This window comes from Microtus pennsylvanicus, chromosome 5 (assembly GCF_037038515.1).
Source record: "Microtus pennsylvanicus isolate mMicPen1 chromosome 5, mMicPen1.hap1, whole genome shotgun sequence".
NCBI classification, from domain to species: Eukaryota; Metazoa; Chordata; class Mammalia; order Rodentia; family Cricetidae; genus Microtus; species Microtus pennsylvanicus.
Window position 1 is genome coordinate 70,035,453 of NC_134583.1, and position 18,529 is coordinate 70,053,981.

General features: G+C 41.0%; 1 protein-coding gene across 1 annotated transcript; it reads left to right on the top strand.

Moving 5' to 3' along the window:
* The first annotated feature begins 4,509 nt into the window (after nucleotides 1-4,509).
* Nucleotides 4,510-16,866, top strand: LOC142850973 (replication factor C subunit 3-like). Its single transcript, XM_075974859.1, has 3 exons — nucleotides 4,510-4,667; nucleotides 5,797-5,933; nucleotides 16,604-16,866. Exons 1-3 carry the CDS (start codon nucleotides 4,581-4,583, stop codon nucleotides 16,713-16,715), a joined length of 336 nt encoding a protein of 111 aa, XP_075830974.1. The 5' UTR covers nucleotides 4,510-4,580; the 3' UTR covers nucleotides 16,716-16,866.
* Nucleotides 16,867-18,529: the final 1,663 nt, after the last annotated feature.

Genomic DNA, 18,529 nt, shown 5'->3' on the forward strand with positions numbered 1-18,529 from the left:
GGATGTCCTGCCAGCTGGCTGGTCACTCACTTCTTGGTCTTCTCTCTGTAGCAGCAGGCTGGGCTTCATTATGTTCTGATATTTATCTTCTTCTATCTATATGCTTTTTTCTCAGGCTACTTCGTCTATAGTTCTCCATGTTTCTGTTTCTTCTGAGGTCTCTTTGTGCCTAAATTTCATATTATAATCTGAAAATATATTTCAGCATTTCCTGGATCTTGACGGACCATTGCTCTGTCTGCTGTTTCCTCTATTCTAGTAAATAGGAGCTGGTCAAATGTACTGAAATAATGACATAGGGGAGAGGTGGAATCCAATACACTTACAAAGCCCCACCAGTCACCAAATTCTGTTTTTACCACGTGTCTCCTTCTGTAGAAAACAGGCTCATTTAATGATGTTTGTATTCTCACAATAGCATTTTACTTATTTTATTGTATGGGGGGAATCTGGTAAAGGTAATCAGATACGTTGTTCATTATCTCATGTGGACGTTAGACCATGTTAGAGAGGTACTTAATGCAGATAGTCAGTCCCCTTGTATGCAGCACCCTCTCATAATGTATAATCTGAAGTACAGTTTGGACTTTGTTTTTCTTGCCAGCTGGTGTCCCTAAGCAGGCTGGTCTTATTTGTTTCTCTTCTGTCTTTAACATTTTATGAGTGATTTGCTCCTACACTGAACTTTACCATAGGTTTTTTCTTTTCATTTCTGTCACCATGGTTATCTAATTGTCTCACAGCTTTCTGTCTTGTAGCTCTCTATGACCTTTTGTCACAATCATTTCCCCAAACATTTACTATTGTTTGTTTTTCCTCTCAGAGGAAGCAGATTCATTTCTAATTTTTATAATTAATTATTTGTTAATGTGCACCATACATTATACAATCTAGCTATAAACTAAGCAGAATATAATATAAAGTAAAATTGAGAATTTAGTTTTGTTTCTTGATGATGCTTAGTGATTTGGATTCTCAATAACTTAGACTTGCCCATTAGCTATTTACTGATAAACAGAGAAAGGTCTCAAATATACTGTTGGGAATGCAACACTTTTAGGTAAGGAAAAGTAATACCTTTTACACATGGCACTTTTTGTGATGTTAAAAGTCATGTAATAATTTGCTGGGGGACATAACAACTAAATTATGTTTATTGTAATCAACACTAAGTTAAGTATGTTGGTTGATGTTTTTCTCCTGCTCTAGACTAAAGTGTATTAAAAATAGTATATTTCATTTGTGTAGAAAGGCGCATCTGTGAACCCATGTCTGCAGTACTAGAGTGTGAAGACAACAGAACCCTTGCATTGTACAGGTCCCTCTCTTCCTTCACATCCTCAGTACTAGCTGTATCATTTTCACTGATCCTTAAAGGTTTAAGTGAAAATAATAGACTGTGAATGTAACAAGTCAGATATTAACAAATGTGGAAGAATTCCCACCAGCTTGGCACCAATCCCTGCTAGGCTGCACCAGGCCTAGCTTTGGAGTTAGCACATAGGAACTTCTGTTTTCTTGTTGTTTTTGTTGGATTATTTTATCCATCATTTTGCTCAAAGATAATGGCTACCATTAAAGTCAACATATGTTACTTTTAGAAAAGTGACTGATATTACTTGATTCACTCAGGAAGATTCTTTTGATCAGAGAATTGAGCTTGTTGATATTTAAAGTCATTATTATCATATTGTAGGATCTGGATGGGTCAATGGCACCAGAAGAACATTACACATAGAACCAAATGAGCAGGGTCCATCAGGACTCACAGAGAATAAAGTGGCAATCATTGATCCTGCCGTGGATTGGCACTAAGTTTTCGGCATGCATATATGTCATGGTTGTTTAGATTGGGTATTTGTAGAACTCCTAGAAGTGGCAGTAGGTGTATGGATGACTTTTTGCCTGCTCTTGGGACTCTCTTGCTCCAGCTTGTCTCTTCCATGCTTAACATGAAAGTTTGCGCCTTCTCTTGTTGCATCTTGATATGCTGTGTTTGGTCCTATCCTTGGGAAGCCTGCTCTTATGTAAACAGAAATGGAGAAACAGTATATCTGGGTGAGGGGAGATGGGGAAAGACTAAGAATGGTGGGATGGGAGGCTGTAGTCAAAATGTCTTGTGTGATAGAAAAGTAAATAAAAAGAAAACGGAAAATAATAAATAATTTTGTTATATTGGTCATCTTGTTGATTTTTGTGTTTTTATTTTCAATGTCATGTTTAAATGCATAAGCACAGCTTTGTTTCCTCTCTATAGTCCCTTGAATATGCTCATTCCTCACTTTAGTCAGAGATGTTTGTTCCTATTATTTCTTTATATTTAGTTGATAGTAATTTACTTCAGGCTGCTTAAAATGTGGCAAAAAGATTCACTGGGAACAGAGAGGCAGGGACAGAGAGATCAAAGGGATCCTGAAGAAATGCAAAAAGTGTTAGTATCTCAGACAGAACCAAGAAGAGCTATGTGGAGTCCCTGGAGTTGCATCAGAAACTATGATGTTCCATTTGGCCCAGGGAAAAAGCATGTGCTACCTTGTGATTTTAACATGCAATCATTTGCCAGGCAAGTGCAAAGAATCACCACCAACTCACAGTAGCCAGCATCTCACATAAACAAACACTTCTCAGGGGCTGTTCAAATACATCCTGGGAGCTCACATATGAATGCCTCAATCCCTGAGTTTTGTGACTCTGGCCACAGGCTCAGGATTTCAACTGGAGATAGTACAATTGTATGAGTACCTATCTCCCTCCAGCCCAGGCATCAGATTTTGCTCTGGGAAGCACTGAGAGACATAAGTTGGGAACAAAGAAATCCGGTAGGTTTAGCCTCCTAGAACACATGACCTTACAGGAATGAATCTGGAGGTGGAAACATGGATGCTAAGGTTTGGGACAGTGTGTGCTGAACTTCTCTTTCAGTTCTGATGGTTTCTCTTATCCTTCAGCCTCAGTTTACAGTCAGTCAACCTGTCAGAAGCTACAAGCCCAGAAAGTCACTTGATGGTCTACTCAATACCAGGTTCTTGAATGGGGCCTCCAAACCCCAAATCCAAATATTTGTGTTTATTTGTTCTTTGCCTTTGAGACTCTGGTGCCAAGCCAAGTGCCTGCAAGGGTCAGAACTCAATCTGTGTAATTAACTCATGAATACTTTTAAACCAAATATATGGCGATCGTAAAGGAAGAAGAGAAGTGACATCCTTTGTACTAGTGGTAAAGGTGAGAGTAGTGGGCTGGAGGGCACTGGCAGCTTCCCTGGCCAGCTTTCCATTTGTGAATTAGTCCTTTCAGTCCTAGAGAAGGTGATCTATCCCCAAACAAAACCTGGTCATAGTGGAGCCTCTCCTGGCTCCTGAGGCCCTTTGTACCTAGTCTTACATGTTAGGTTGATATCCATGGCAAACTAGCTCTTTTCTGAAGGGAAATGGAGGAAGAGTGGATCTGGGGGAGCGGAGGTGAGGACTGGGCAGAGTGGAGGGAGGGGAAATTGTGGTCAAAATGTCCTGTATGAGAGAATGATAATAATTAAAATTCCTGATGAAATCACTGAGAAAATGGCGCAGGGTTTCAGAGGTGTGGAAGAGTTGGAAAGAACTCACTGACACTAGAAAACACATTTTAAGATGTGCATCTAAGTGGCACCATGATTGTGTGGCCATGATGTACAGAATATTTTCCCAAGTGTTTCACACTTTGTTGTTTACCTAGAAGATTTTCAAATGTGCTCTGTGCAAAATGGCATGTTAACCCCATGTGTTCTTCCCTACAGGCTTTCTGTCGTCTTTCATGGTACTTTAATTTTATTTTATTCTAATCCATTAATAATTTTGTGTAATGGAAATAAAAAATAAAGTAAAATAAAGTTAACATCTTTCTTCCTTCCAATATTTATTCAATAATCTCTACTGGGTACCTGCCTGTGAGAGAACCTAGAGATGGATTAACTGCAGTTGACAAGAAAATAGTTCTAGAGCGGCAGACATGGCTCAGTGTTTAAGAGCACTGGCTGCTCTTGTAGAGGACCTGGGTTCAGTTCCCAGCACTCCCATGGCAGTTCACACCCATCTGTAACCCTAGTGGCAGGGGATCTGAGATCCTCTTCTGACCCCTAATTGCACCAAGAACACAATTCACAGATGCATGTAGGCAAAAGCTCTTTGGTATAAAAAAAAATTAAGAGAAAACCAACTCTACAAATAAAGATAAATTTCTGTGGCATAAATTTCAATGAATTTATAAATGAATGGATGAATGAAATGGAGGAAACTTCCTAAGCACTCAGATTGGATGGTCAGACTGTCATTGATGTGTCTTTAATTCCATCGAATGTTTTCTAAAATGTAACAGAGGGTGAGAATAAAGGGACAAGGATTGCACCATGAATTACCCATGCTGGACCGGAGCGTGGGAACTGGGGTGGAGAGGCTGCTGTGCGCTTTGCAGGTGACTATTTCAGGCTCCATTTGGGTACCACAGCCTCTAATCCCGAAGTCGTCCGCTGCCGGAAGTGACGCACGGTTTGGAGCTCGCGGGAAACTCGTCTAGCTGGCTGGCGCACCGGTGGGACTCCAGCTGCCATGAGCCTCTGGGTGGACAAATACCGGCCTTGCTCCTTCGCCCGGCTGGACTATCACAAGGAACAGGCGGCGCAGCTGAGCAACCTGGTGAGCAGACCGGGACGGCGGAGGCCGGCACGTTCCGCCGCTTCCTGAAAAGCCCGAGGATAAGGGAGTGAGAAGGCGGGCGCTGCAGGGCTAGCGGGGACCCAAAGTGACAAGTTCCCCGGAGTGCTGCTTCTGCTGCCCGGGGTCCCGTGAGCTTTGGGTGCGGACCTGGCGGAGGCTGCAAACCCCGTTTGTAGGAAGGGCTGGGGCCCATAGGCTCTCCTGCTGCAGGTAGCTAGATGGCGGGCTGATGGAGGGGACAGTGCCCTGCACCCTGTTCGTAGTTACTAGCCTCTTCGGAATCACAGCTAAGTCCTTTCTGAAAACGAGGACTTATTTTACCTAGTGCCTCTATCCTCCATATGAGAGTTTTTGGAAGAATCGGGAGGGAAGTGGAAGATATGTTTTAGTTGTCTTTTTTGTTGTTGTTCTTATAATGCGTGCAATAATATAAAAATCGAGCCTTATACTTCATGTGTATGCACACCGGTTTTTACAGTAGCTTCAACATTAAGTTTCCTAGCCATAGGATGGACACATTTTATTGATTCCTGTGGCTACTTGTTTATATTCTTAGGACAAGGGTTAGTATACTATTCCTACGCCTTAATGAATGTACTTTTAAAGTCTACATCTTCTCATCGGATCAAGCCCCCATGCCCATAGTGCCCTTTAGTTTGATGTCATTCTCTTATTGGTGTTTGATAACACACTCTTTCCCATAGCATCCCTTATGTGCAGCCTTCCTGTACCCCCCAAATGAACTTCAAGGGAATCAGTGTACCCCCTTCTTAGCAAGAAAATCATTTTGGGAACCCAGGCAAGACAAGCATCTGTCTCAGTTACAGAGATCAGTTCCACATTCCCATCAGCCCTCATTTTTGAAAGTGCCCTTCAGAGAGCTTGCTGAGGGAGTTCCTGCCTTTAAGCATTTAGTGTTGTGCCTTGCATGTTCTGTGTTGCTCGTGCAAGTTGGATTAAATTAGTGCCTAGAGAAAGCAAACATGAAAGTTTGATAAATTTTCTATTGTAGTCGGATCGTAAACAAAATACCTTAGTGCTTTAGAAGTAGTTTAACCTGGAGCACCTGGGTTCGATGGAGTAAAATGCCTTGTTCTTTCTTTGCTAGGTGCAGTTTGGTGACTTTCCTCACCTCTTAGTATATGGGCCATCAGGTGCTGGAAAAAATACAAGAATTATGTGTATCCTACAAGAACTTTATGGTGTCGGGGTGAAAAAATTGAGATTTGAGCTCAACCTATCACAGTAAGCATCTCTTGTCAGGGCTCGGCACATGTTTCCGGCAAGGATTTTCTTTTCTTCTTTTTTTAAATACTTTTTTATTTTATCGATCTATACAGTTTTATCTACTCCTCTCCAAGCATCTTCCTTCCCCTTCAACCCTCTCCTATGGTCCCCATGCTTCCAATTTATTCAGGAGATCTTGTCTTTTTCTACTTCCCATATAGATTAGATCCATCAGTGCCTCTCTTAGGGTCCACATTGTTGTCTAGATTCTCTAGGATTGTGAATTGTAGTCTGGGTTTCCTTGCTGTATATCTAAAAGTCATTCATGAGTGAGTACATATATTTGTTTTCTGGGCCAGGGGTACCTAAATCAATATGATATTTTTTTTTTTTTTGGTTTTTCGAGACAGGGTTTCTCTATGGTTTATAGATCGATCCATTTGCCTGCAAATTTCAAGATGTCATTATGTTTTTCTGCTGGTAGTACTCCATTGTGTCAATGAACCACATTTTCCTTATCCATTCTTCAGTCAAGGGGCATTTAGGTTATTCCCAGGTTCTGGCTATGACAAACAATGCTGCTATAAACATAGTTGAGCATATGTCCTTGTGGCATGATTGAGCATCCTTTGGATATATACCCAAAAGTGGTATTACTGGGTCTTCCTAATTTTCTGAGAAATTGCCACACTGACATCCAAAGGGGCTGTACCAGCTTGCATTCCCACCAGCAATGCAGGAGTGTTCCCTTTACCCCACAACCTCTCCAGCATAAGTTGTCATCAGTGTTTTTTATCTTGGCCATTCTTACAGGTATAAGATGGAATCTCAGAGTTGTTTTGATTTGCATTTCTCTGATGACTAAGGATGTCGACCATTTTCTTTCTTTTTTTTTTAAATTTATTTATTTATTAAGGATTTCTGCCTCCTCCCCGCCACCGCCTCCCATTTCCCTCCCCCTCCCCCGATCAAGTCACCCTCCCTCATCTGCTCAAAGAGCAATAGGGTTCCATGACCTGTGGGAAGCCCAAGGACCGCCCACCTCTATCCAGGTCTCATAAGGTGAGCATCCAAACTGCATAGGCTCCCCCAAAGCCAGTACGTGCAGTAGGATCAAAAACCCACTGCGATTGTTCTTGAGTTCCCATTCTTCCTCATTGTCCGCTATGTTCAGCTAGTCCAAATTTATCCCATGCTTTTCAGACCCAGGCCAGCTGGCCTTGGTGAGTTCCCAATAGAACATCCCCATTGTCTCAGTGTGTGGGTGCACCACTCGCGGTCCTGAGTTCCTTGCTCATGCTGCGTCACCTTCTGCTCCTCATTTGGACCTTGAGATTTCTGTCCGGTGCTCCAATGTGGGTCTCTGTCTCTGTCTCCTTTCATCGCCTGATGAAGGTTAATATTCAGGAGGATGCCTATGTGTTTGTCTTTGGGTTCACCTTCTTATTTAGCTTCTCTAGGAACATGAATAATAAGCTCAATGTCCTTTATTTATGGCTAGAAACCAAATATGAGTGAGTACATCCCATGTTCCTCTTTTTGGGTCTGGCTTACCTCACTCAGGATAGTGTTTTCTATTTCCATCCATTTGTATGCAAAATTCAAGAAGTCCTTGTTTTTTACTGCTGAGTAATACTCTAATATGTATATATTCCATACTTTCTTCATCCATTCTTACGTTGAAGGGCATCTAGGTTGTTTCCAGGTTCTGGCTATCACAAACAATGCTGCTATGAACATAGTTGAGCATATACTTTTGTTGTATGATAGGGCTTCTCTTGGGTATATTCCCAAGAGTGGTATTGCTGGATCCAGGAGTAGGTTGATCCCAAATTTTCTGAGAAACTGAAACACTGCTTTCCAGAGTGGTTGCACAAGTTTGCATTCCCACCAGCAATGGATGAGTGTACCCCTTTCTCCGCAACCTCTCTAGCAAAGGCTATCACTGGTGTTTTTTATTTTAGCCATTCTGACAGGTGTAAGATGGTATCTTAAAGTTGTCTTGATTTGCATTTCCCTGATCGCTAAGGAAGTTGAGCATGACCTTAAGTGTCTTTTGGCCATTTGAAGTTCTTCTGTTGAGAATTCTCTGTTCAGCTCAATGCCGCATTTTATAATTGGGTTGATTAGCCTTTTACGGTCTAGTTTCTTGATTTCTTTATATATTTTGGAGATCAGACCTTTGTCAGTTGCGGGGTTGGTGAAGATCTTCTCCCAGTTAGTGGGTTGCCTTTGTGTCTTAGGGACAGTGTCCTTTGCTTTACAGAAGCTTCTCTGTCTCAGGAGGTCCTATTTATTCAATGAGGTCCTTAATGTTTGTGCTTCTGAGGTTATACGTAGGAAGTGGTCTCCTGTGCCCATGTGTTGTAGAGTACTTCCCACTTTCTCTTCTATCAGGTTCAGTGTGTTCGGACTGATATTGAGGTCTTTAATCCATTTGGACTTGAGTTTTGTGCATGGTGATAGATATGGATCTATTTTCATTCTTCTACAGATTGATATCCAGTTTTGCCAGCACAATTTGTTGAAGATGCTCTCTTTTTTCCATTGTATACTTTTAGCTCCTTTATCGAAAATCAGGTGTTCATAGGTTTGTGGGTTAATGTCAGGGTCTTCTATTAGATTCCATTGGTCGACTTCTCTGTTTTTATGCCAATACCAAGCTGTTTTCAATACTGTAGGTCTGTAGTAGAGTTTGAAGTCAGGGATGGTAATGCCTCCAGACGTTCCTTTGTTGTATAAGATTGTTTTGGCTATCCTGGGTTTTTTGTTTTTCCATATAAAGTTGATCATTGTCTTCTCCAGATCTGTGAAGAATTTTGATGGGATTTTGATGGGGATTGCATTGAATCTATAGATTGCTTTTGGTAGAATAGCCATTTTTACTATGTTGATCCTCCCAATCCAAGAGCAAGGGAGGTCCTTCCATTTTCTGGTGTCTTCTTCAATTTTTTCTTCAAAGACTTATAGTTCTTGTCAAATAGATCTTTCACTTCCTTGGTCAGGGTTACCCCAAGATATTTTATCCTATTTGTGGCTATCGTGAAAGGTGATGCTTCTCTGATTTCCCTCTCTCCTTCCTTATCCTTAGTGTATAGAAAGGCAACTGATTTTTTGGAGTTGATCTTGTATCCTGCCACATTACTAAAGGTGTTTATCAGCTGTAGGAGTTCTTTGGTGGAGTTTTTGGGGTCGCTTATGTACACTATCATATCATCTGCAAATAATGAAAGTTTAACCTCTTCCTTCCCAATTCGAATCCCCTTATGTTGTCTTATTGCTATTGCTAAAACTTCAAGCACTATATTGAAGAGGTATGGAGAGAGTGGACAGCCTTGCCGTGTTCCTGATTTTAGTGGGATGGCGTTGAGTTTCTCTCCATTTAGGTTGATGTTAGCTGTCGGTTTGCTGTAAATAGCTTTTATTGTATTTAGGTATGACCCTTGTATCCCTAATCTCTCCAAGACTTTTATCATAAAGGGATGTTGAATTTTGTCAAAAGCTTTTTCAGCATCTAATGAAATGATCATATGGTTTTTTTTTCTTTCAGTTTATTTATATGATGGATTACATTGATAGATTTTCTTATGTTGAACCAGCTCTGCATCTCTGGGATGCAGCCTGCTTGATCATAATGGATAATTTTTCTAATGTGTTCATGGATATGGTTTGCCAGTATTTTGTTGAGGATTTTTACGTTGATGTTCATGAGTGAGATTGGCCTGTAATTCTCTTTCTTGGTTGAGTCTTTGTGTGGTTTTGGTATCAGAGTGACTGTAGCTTCATAAAAGGAATTTGGCAATGACTCCTCTGTTTCTATATTCTGAAATACGTTAAGGAGTATAGGTATTAGGTCTTCTAGGAAGTTCTGGTAGAATTCCGCATTGAAACCATCTGGTCCTGGGCTTTTTTTTTGGTAGGGAGTTTTTTGATAACAGCTTCTAATTCTTCGCGCCTAACAGTTCTATTTAGATTGTTCACCTGGATAGTGTTTTCTATTTCCTTCAATTTGCATGCAAAATTCAAGAAGTCCTTGTTTTTTATTGCTGAGTAGTACTCTAATATGTATATATTCCATACTTTCTTCATCCATTCTTACGTTGAAGGGCATCTAGGTTGTTTCCAGGTTCTGGCTATCACAAACAATGCTGCTATGAACATAGTTGAGCATATACTTTTGTTGTATGATAGGGCTTCTCTTGGGTATATTCCCAAGAGTGGTATTGCTGGATCCAGGAGTAGGTTGATCCCAAATTTTCTGAGAAACTGAAACACTGCTTTCCAGAGTGGTTGCACAAGTTTGCATTCCCACCAGCAATGGATGAGTGTCCCCCTTTCTCCGCAACCTCTCTAGCAAAGGCTATCACTGGTGTTTTTTATTTTAGCCATTCTGACAGGTGTAAGATGGTATCTTAAAGTTGTCTTGATTTGCATTTCCCTGATCGCTAAGGAAGTTGAGCATGACCTTAAGTGTCTTTTGGCCATTTGAAGTTCTTCTGTTGAGAATTCTCTGTTCAGCTCAATGCCGCATTTTATAATTGGGTTGATTAGCCTTTTACGGTCTAGTTTCTTGATTTCTTTATATATTTTGGAGATCAGACCTTTGTCAGTTGCGGGGTTGGTGAAGATCTTCTCCCAGTTAGTGGGTTGCCTTTGTGTCTTAGGGACAGTGTCCTTTGCTTTACAGAAGCTTCTCTGTCTCAGGAGGTCCTATTTATTCAATGAGGTCCTTAATGTTTGTGCTTCTGAGGTTATACGTAGGAAGTGGTCTCCTGTGCCCATGTGTTGTAGAGTACTTCCCACTTTCTCTTCTATCAGGTTCAGTGTGTTCGGACTGATATTGAGGTCTTTAATCCATTTGGACTTGAGTTTTGTGCATGGTGATAGATATGGATCTATTTTCATTCTTCTACAGATTGATATCCAGTTTTGCCAGCACAATTTGTTGAAGATGCTCTCTTTTTTCCATTGTATACTTTTAGCTCCTTTATCGAAAATCAGGTGTTCATAGGTTTGTGGGTTAATGTCAGGGTCTTCTATTAGATTCCATTGGTCGACTTCTCTGTTTTTATGCCAATACCAAGCTGTTTTCAATACTGTAGGTCTGTAGTAGAGTTTGAAGTCAGGGATGGTAATGCCTCCAGACGTTCCTTTGTTGTATAAGATTGTTTTGGCTATCCTGGGTTTTTTGTTTTTCCATATAAAGTTGATCATTGTCTTCTCCAGATCTGTGAAGAATTTTGATGGGATTTTGATGGGGATTGCATTGAATCTATAGATTGCTTTTGGTAGAATAGCCATTTTTACTATGTTGATCCTCCCAATCCAAGAGCAAGGGAGGTCCTTCCATTTTCTGGTGTCTTCTTCAATTTTTTCTTCAAAGACTTATAGTTCTTGTCAAATAGATCTTTCACTTCCTTGGTCAGGGTTACCCCAAGATATTTTATCCTATTTGTGGCTATCGTGAAAGGTGATGCTTCTCTGATTTCCCTCTCTCCTTCCTTATCCTTAGTGTATAGAAAGGCAACTGATTTTTTGGAGTTGATCTTGTATCCTGCCACATTACTAAAGGTGTTTATCAGCTGTAGGAGTTCTTTGGTGGAGTTTTTGGGGTCGCTTATGTACACTATCATATCATCTGCAAATAATGAAAGTTTAACCTCTTCCTTCCCAATTCGAATCCCCTTATGTTGTCTTATTGCTATTGCTAAAACTTCAAGCACTATATTGAAGAGGTATGGAGAGAGTGGACAGCCTTGCCGTGTTCCTGATTTTAGTGGGATGGCGTTGAGTTTCTCTCCATTTAGGTTGATGTTAGCTGTCGGTTTGCTGTAAATAGCTTTTATTGTATTTAGGTATGACCCTTGTATCCCTAATCTCTCCAAGACTTTTATCATAAAGGGATGTTGAATTTTGTCAAAAGCTTTTTCAGCATCTAATGAAATGATCATATGGTTTTTTTTCTTTCAGTTTATTTATATGATGGATTACATTGATAGATTTTCTTATGTTGAACCAGCTCTGCATCTCTGGGATGCAGCCTGCTTGATCATAATGGATAATTTTTCTAATGTGTTCATGGATATGGTTTGCCAGTATTTTGTTGAGGATTTTTACGTTGATGTTCATGAGTGAGATTGGCCTGTAATTCTCTTTCTTGGTTGAGTCTTTGTGTGGTTTTGGTATCAGAGTGACTGTAGCTTCATAAAAGGAATTTGGCAATGACTCCTCTGTTTCTATATTCTGAAATACGTTAAGGAGTATAGGTATTAGGTCTTCTAGGAAGTTCTGGTAGAATTCCGCATTGAAACCATCTGGTCCTGGGCTTTTTTTTTGGTAGGGAGTTTTTTGATAACAGCTTCTAATTCTTCGCGCCTAACAGTTCTATTTAGATTGTTCACCTGGATAGTGTTTTCTATTTCCTTCAATTTGCATGCAAAATTCAAGAAGTCCTTGTTTTTTATTGCTGAGTAGTACTCTAATATGTATAAATTCCATACTTTCTTCATCCATTCTTCCATTGAAGGGCATCTAGGTTGTTTCCAGGTTCTGGCTGGAACACAAACAATGCTGCTATGAACATTGTAGAGCATATACTTTTGTTGTATGATAAGGCCTCTCTTGAGTATGTTCCCAAGAGTGGTATTGCTGGGTCCAGGGGTAAGTTGATCCCGAATTTCCTGAGAAACCGCCATACTGCTTTCCAAAGTGGTTGCACAAGTTTGCATTCCCACCAGCAATGGATGAGTGTACCCCTTTCTCCACAACCTCTCCAACAAAGGCTATCACTGGTGTTTTTTATTTTAGCCATTCTGACAGGTGTAAGATGGTATCTTAAAGTTGTCTTGATTTGCATTTCCCTGATCGCTAAGGAAGTTGAGCATGACCTTAAGTGTCTTTTGGCCATTTGAAGTTCTTCTGTTGAGAATTCTCTGTTCAGCTCAATGCCGCATTTTATAATTGGGTTGATTAGCCTTTTACGGTCTAGTTTCTTGATTTCTTTATATATTTTGGAGATCAGACCTTTGTCAGTTGCGGGGTTGGTGAAGATCTTCTCCCAGTTAGTGGGTTGCCTTTGTGTCTTAGGGACAGTGTCCTTTGCTTTACAGAAGCTTCTCTGTCTCAGGAGGTCCTATTTATTCAATGAGGTCCTTAATGTTTGTGCTTCTGAGGTTATACGTAGGAAGTGGTCTCCTGTGCCCATGTGTTGTAGAGTACTTCCCACTTTCTCTTCTATCAGGTTCAGTGTGTTCGGACTGATATTGAGGTCTTTAATCCATTTGGACTTGAGTTTTGTGCATGGTGATAGATATGGATCTATTTTCATTCTTCTACAGGTTGACATCCAGTTTTGCCAGCACAATTTGTTGAAGATGCTCTCTTTTTTCCATTGTATACTTTTAGCTCCTTTATCGAAAATCAGGTGTTCATAGGTTTGTGGGTTAATGTCAGGGTCTTCTATTAGATTCCATTGGTCGACTTCTCTGTTTTTATGCCAATACCAAGCTGTTTTCAATACTGTAGGTCTGTAGTAGAGTTTGAAGTCAGGGATGGTAATGCCTCCAGACGTTCCTTTGTTGTATAAGATTGTTTTGGCTATCCTGGGTTTTTTGTTTTTCCATATAAAGTTGATCATTGTCTTCTCCAGATCTGTGAAGAATTTTGATGGGATTTTGATGGGGATTGCATTGAATCTATAGATTGCTTTTGGTAGAATAGCCATTTTTACTATGTTGAGGGAGGGTGACTTGATCGGTGGATGGGGAGGGAAATGGGAGTCGGTTGCCGGGAGGAGGCAGAAATCCTTAATAAATAAATAAATTAAAAAACAACAACAACAACAACAAATATTTTCTAAAAAGAAGTGTCTTGCTAGTAGCTTTTCAATAATGGAAAGTTCTATTATGTGCTATTGCCTAGACGCAGATCTACCATGAGAATAAAAAAAAAAATTACTTTACAGCAAAAAAAAAAAAAAGAAATAGAGTGTGTGTGTGTGTGTGTGTGTGTGTGTAATATGCATAGATCAGTTCATCAGATGAAACAGACATTCACAGTGTTCAAAGTTAAAATTCACAAAAGTAATTTGCTGCAGAACATGCATACTTTAAGTTGATACATGGCCGTCATCTCACACCAGTTGTCTAAAAGGGATTGCAGAGACACATTTTTAAGTGGGAGGAGTAAAACATGTGTGCATGAGATTTCCTCTTTCTATGTTATTATTTGCCGTGGAACATGAATATATTTTTCCTTTATTTCTGTGTTAACATGGAAGACTGTTCAGGTAGTTAGTGGTGATTGGTTATACATGAGAAAAAGAAGATAGCCAGTAAGAAGATGTTGAGCAGATTCTTGTTTCATTCACAGACTCCATCTAAAAAAATTTTGAAATCATCACCATTGCCAGTAACTACCACCTTGAAGTTAATCCCAGGTAAACTGCTACTAAATATTTTTAGAAAAGTAGTAGGAATTACAGTTTTAGTAAAAACAAAAAAAAATAGTTTACACTCCTTGTCCTCCAGCTTAGAGTTATTTTTTGAAATATTGCTGTACGTGTGGAAGCTTGGTCCACAGAGCAGATTAAAGTAAAGCTGGTTGCTTGACCCACAGCCTGTGCTGTCACTGAAGTCTGCTCGCTCTGCAGAGCTCACAGTTTGCAGTTCCTTGCATGAGTTCGGTTGAGCTATCCTGACTCTTTCAGTGTTGGTGAGCATAAACAAAGCTGTCTAAAAAGTCAATCCTGTCTGGAATAAGTATCAGATACTGAATGTGGGCCACCATCCTTCCTTGGTATATTTTTTGTTTTGCTGAGTTCCAGGGATGCAGCTGCCTCTGTTTCTCCAGCTCTGAGTTTTATGAGCATCTTTTTACATGGTTTCTGGAGCTGAACTCAGGTCTTCATGCTCCAAAGTTAGATTAGCATGTTTGTCCATTACATTTATGGTTACGTGAAAAGTAATTATTTTCTTAGAACTATGAATTCAATGTGATTATTTTCTATTGACCATCGTTAACAAAACATAAAAAAAAAAAATAGGTTTTTTTGTAGTGTTTGAAAGTAGGAGGCCAGAGAGGGTTTTTCTATGTTTGGGGCTTAGGTGTTTCTGTGTTTTTTCTTCAGAAAGTCGGGACCCATATTTCCTACCACTCTACATCCTTGTCCTTGTCTCTCCTGTTCTGCTCACTGGGCTCCCACTGCTGGGCTCTGCATGGAGCATCCTCCTAGCAGGAAGTGCCTTTGTTCCAGAACCACCTACTTGCTCCATTCCCACTGTGTCAGGGTCCCATGTTCTCAGCCACAGATTGGGCCCTGTGGGGCCTGCTCCTGCTTATGGCTTCTGCATTCACACTGGCTGTGATACTGTGTGTCCTGTGGGCAGTCTGTGGTTTCACATTCTCACAGCTTGGACAAGTGTTGTGGATTCCTCTTTTCACTCCCACTCAGGCATGATGTGTCTTTGTCTTTGTTCTTTTTATGGAAATGGGAATGGAGTTTGACTTACACATTGAGGTTGTTTGGATTCACCCCCTGCCTACTCACAGTTCCTGAACCTCTTAAGGCTGACTGGTCCTCGATTGCAGCCAGATACAATTTTCTTGTATGTCTTCCCAGATTCTCCTGTTGACTGTACCCATTGGCTATGACTCTTGCATCACAGATTTCCAAAGTATTAACAAATTCTTTGAGTTTATAGTATACATCAGTACATCCTTGTCTTGCAACTTTGTTATGATAAAAGCTGTGATGAAGTGAGAAGTCCTAATTTAACTTCATTTTGACCAGGGTTTCTTAGTCTTGTTTGATTATAACATTTTAAAAAATATGATTCTGCCCTTTGCGGAGGTGAAAGTAGAATATCAGCCATCTATTTAGGACGTCACACCTATTAATGAGGACACAGTAGAGGCAGATGGTGACTTAGCGCTTGAGTGCCCTCCAGTTGTAGCTGGTTTGATTCTTTTTGACCCAGTGGTTTTATTGACAGAGGTGGACAAACTCACAAAGGATGCTCAGCATGCCTTGCACAGAACCATGGAGAAGTACATGTCTACCTGCAGGCTGATCTTGTGTTACAGTTCCACATCTAAGGTGATCCCCCCGATCTGCCATAGGTGCCTGGCAATTTTTGTGCCTTCTCCCAGCATTGATGACGTAAGTCATGTTAAGCTTTCCAGAAATATCTTAGCTCAAATTTTGTTTTCTAAAACAAAGGGAAGCATATCAGCCATTTAAGGGCAGCTGCAGACAGATCCAAAGGTCAGCCATTAGTAGGTGTACAGAGTGATGTGTTTACTGGTAAATACAAATATAAAACATGTTCTCTTGCATCTATCTTTTAACAAATGACTGTTATGAATTCAGTGCATAAGGACTGATGAAGTATTTAATGTCTTCTACCTAAAGCTGATTTAGTTTGTCATAGGGGAAATGGGAGCATAGGGGACGTAGAAAACGTGAGAATCCCTGGTTCCTTTGGGGGAGTCAGTGCACCATTTTCCCTTTCATCTTAACAGGTGTCAATAACATGTACTAGTCTCCCAGTAGACAGCGCTCACCATAATAGACAGTGAAGACTGTGTACAGTAGCGGCACGTGGCGTCCTGTGAAAGACTCCACAGCGATGCGGACAGACGTTAGACATTGGCTCATGTGCTTTCCTCCTTGTTGATTTCTCTTCCAGATTTGCAGTGTATTATCCACTGCCTGCAAGAAGGAAGATCTGGTTCTTCCTTCGAAGCTGGCTCACAGGCTGGCAGAGAAGTCCTGCTGGAACCTCAGGAAAGCCTTACTGATGTGTGAAGCTTGCAGAGTGCAGCAGTGAGTGGGGCCGTCACACAGGGAGCATCTGGAACATGACGATGTGTGGTTAATGTATTTTCTCTTGTGTCATAGATACCCTTTTACTGAAGACCAAGAAATCCCCGAGACAGACTGGGAGGTGTATCTGAGGGAGACTGCAAATGCTACCGTCAGTCAGCAGACTCCACAGGGGTAACAGCATGAGGGAGGCACACGACATTTACAATAATTCCCGAGCTTTAGTGTGGGAGGTCCTCTTGTCTATATGTTGCTTTTATTGGTTAATGAATTAAGAAATTGGCCGGCCTGATAGGGCAGAGGAGAACTAGGTGGGAAACTAAATGGAATGCTGGGAGAAAGAAGGGCAGATTGGGGAGAATCCATGTAGTCTCTGGAGCCAGATGGAACTTTTCCCGGTGAGTCACAGCCTCTAGACGATACACAGATTAATAGAAATGGGTTAAATTAATATGTGAGAGTTAGCTAGTCAGAAGCTAGAGCTAATGGGCCAAGCAGTGATTTGATTAATGCATCTTCTGTGTGATTATTTTGGGGCTAAGTGGCAGGGAAGTAACTAGCAGCCTCCTGGCAACAGAGCCTCATTTGAAAGGGGAAAAAATTGCATGTAAGACCTGAAATATAGTGAACCTAAGTAGTTAGTGCGTATAGTTTGTGCTTTTCTTCAATATGTTAGCATGTAAAATTGAACTTTATTCATCACTTTTTCCCCCACAGAAAGTACCTTAGTTTTATTGCGCAGCATAAAGTGCCTAGTGTGCTCAGGCTGAAAGAACAATTGTCATTGTTGTAATTGCTTTGTAATTGATGCGGAACGTGCTAGAAAGACACTGAGCTTCCAGCTTGAGAGCTACCTTAGCCAAATGTTTCTCTCTTGGAGATACTGTTTGTTGTCCTGCCAAGGGCACTTGTGCTTTGGTGCAGAGATCAAAGAGATTGTACGTTGTGGGTCCAGAACTGCAAGACACTGCTCATGCCCAAGGACAGGATCTGTGGTGAGAAATACGAAGTACTTAGAAAGCATCGTTGTGCCACACTCCAAAGTTGTTTCCTTTCACGTCTGTGGGTTTCTTACTCAGTAGTGGACAGGACTGAAATGTCTCAGCCACTAGTTGTTTCTTTTAACTAAGACAGGCTCCATATCTCTGAATAAACATGACAGTTTTGAGGTCCCCTGCTGTTGCAGTGTGGCATTTCCTCAGCCTCACTGAAGCGCAGCCTCATCCTTGCCCGTCACAGCTGAGAAGAAAGCTGCCTTGAGCCCTAGGGGGAGTAGATCATTTTTAGGGTGCAGAATAGACTTGAGTGCAGCCATGAGAGCCTGAGCGTCCGTGGTTTAGATGAACACAGCGGTGAGAGGGGTGTGTGTTTCTAGGTAGCTATCTGACGAGTTAGGGTTCGGGAGATTCTTCTGTCAGTTAGTGCAGGTGGTTAGTGAGACCTTGTGCTGCTGCTGTGCTGAACTCTATGTGTGACAAAGAGAGGAGTTTGAACCTGTGCTTTTAAGAGAGAACTTCTAAATCCCTGTCTTGATTCACCTGCAGTGGAGCATCTGCAGTAGCTTATTCAGAACCCTGGACAGTTGTTTTTTTCTTGGTAATGCATTGTAGAAAGACAAAGACAGTTGTTTTCTGAGTTTAGGGAATATCGTTATTTATTCTTGTTCTGACATGCAGTATGTGCATTTCCGTCCCACCCTCCTGAAAATGCCATGAGGGGAGCCTGAGTTAGGGACTCGGGTTTGCACTCGTATTGGCTAATCCTGGTTGAGGTTATCAGGGAGCTCTGC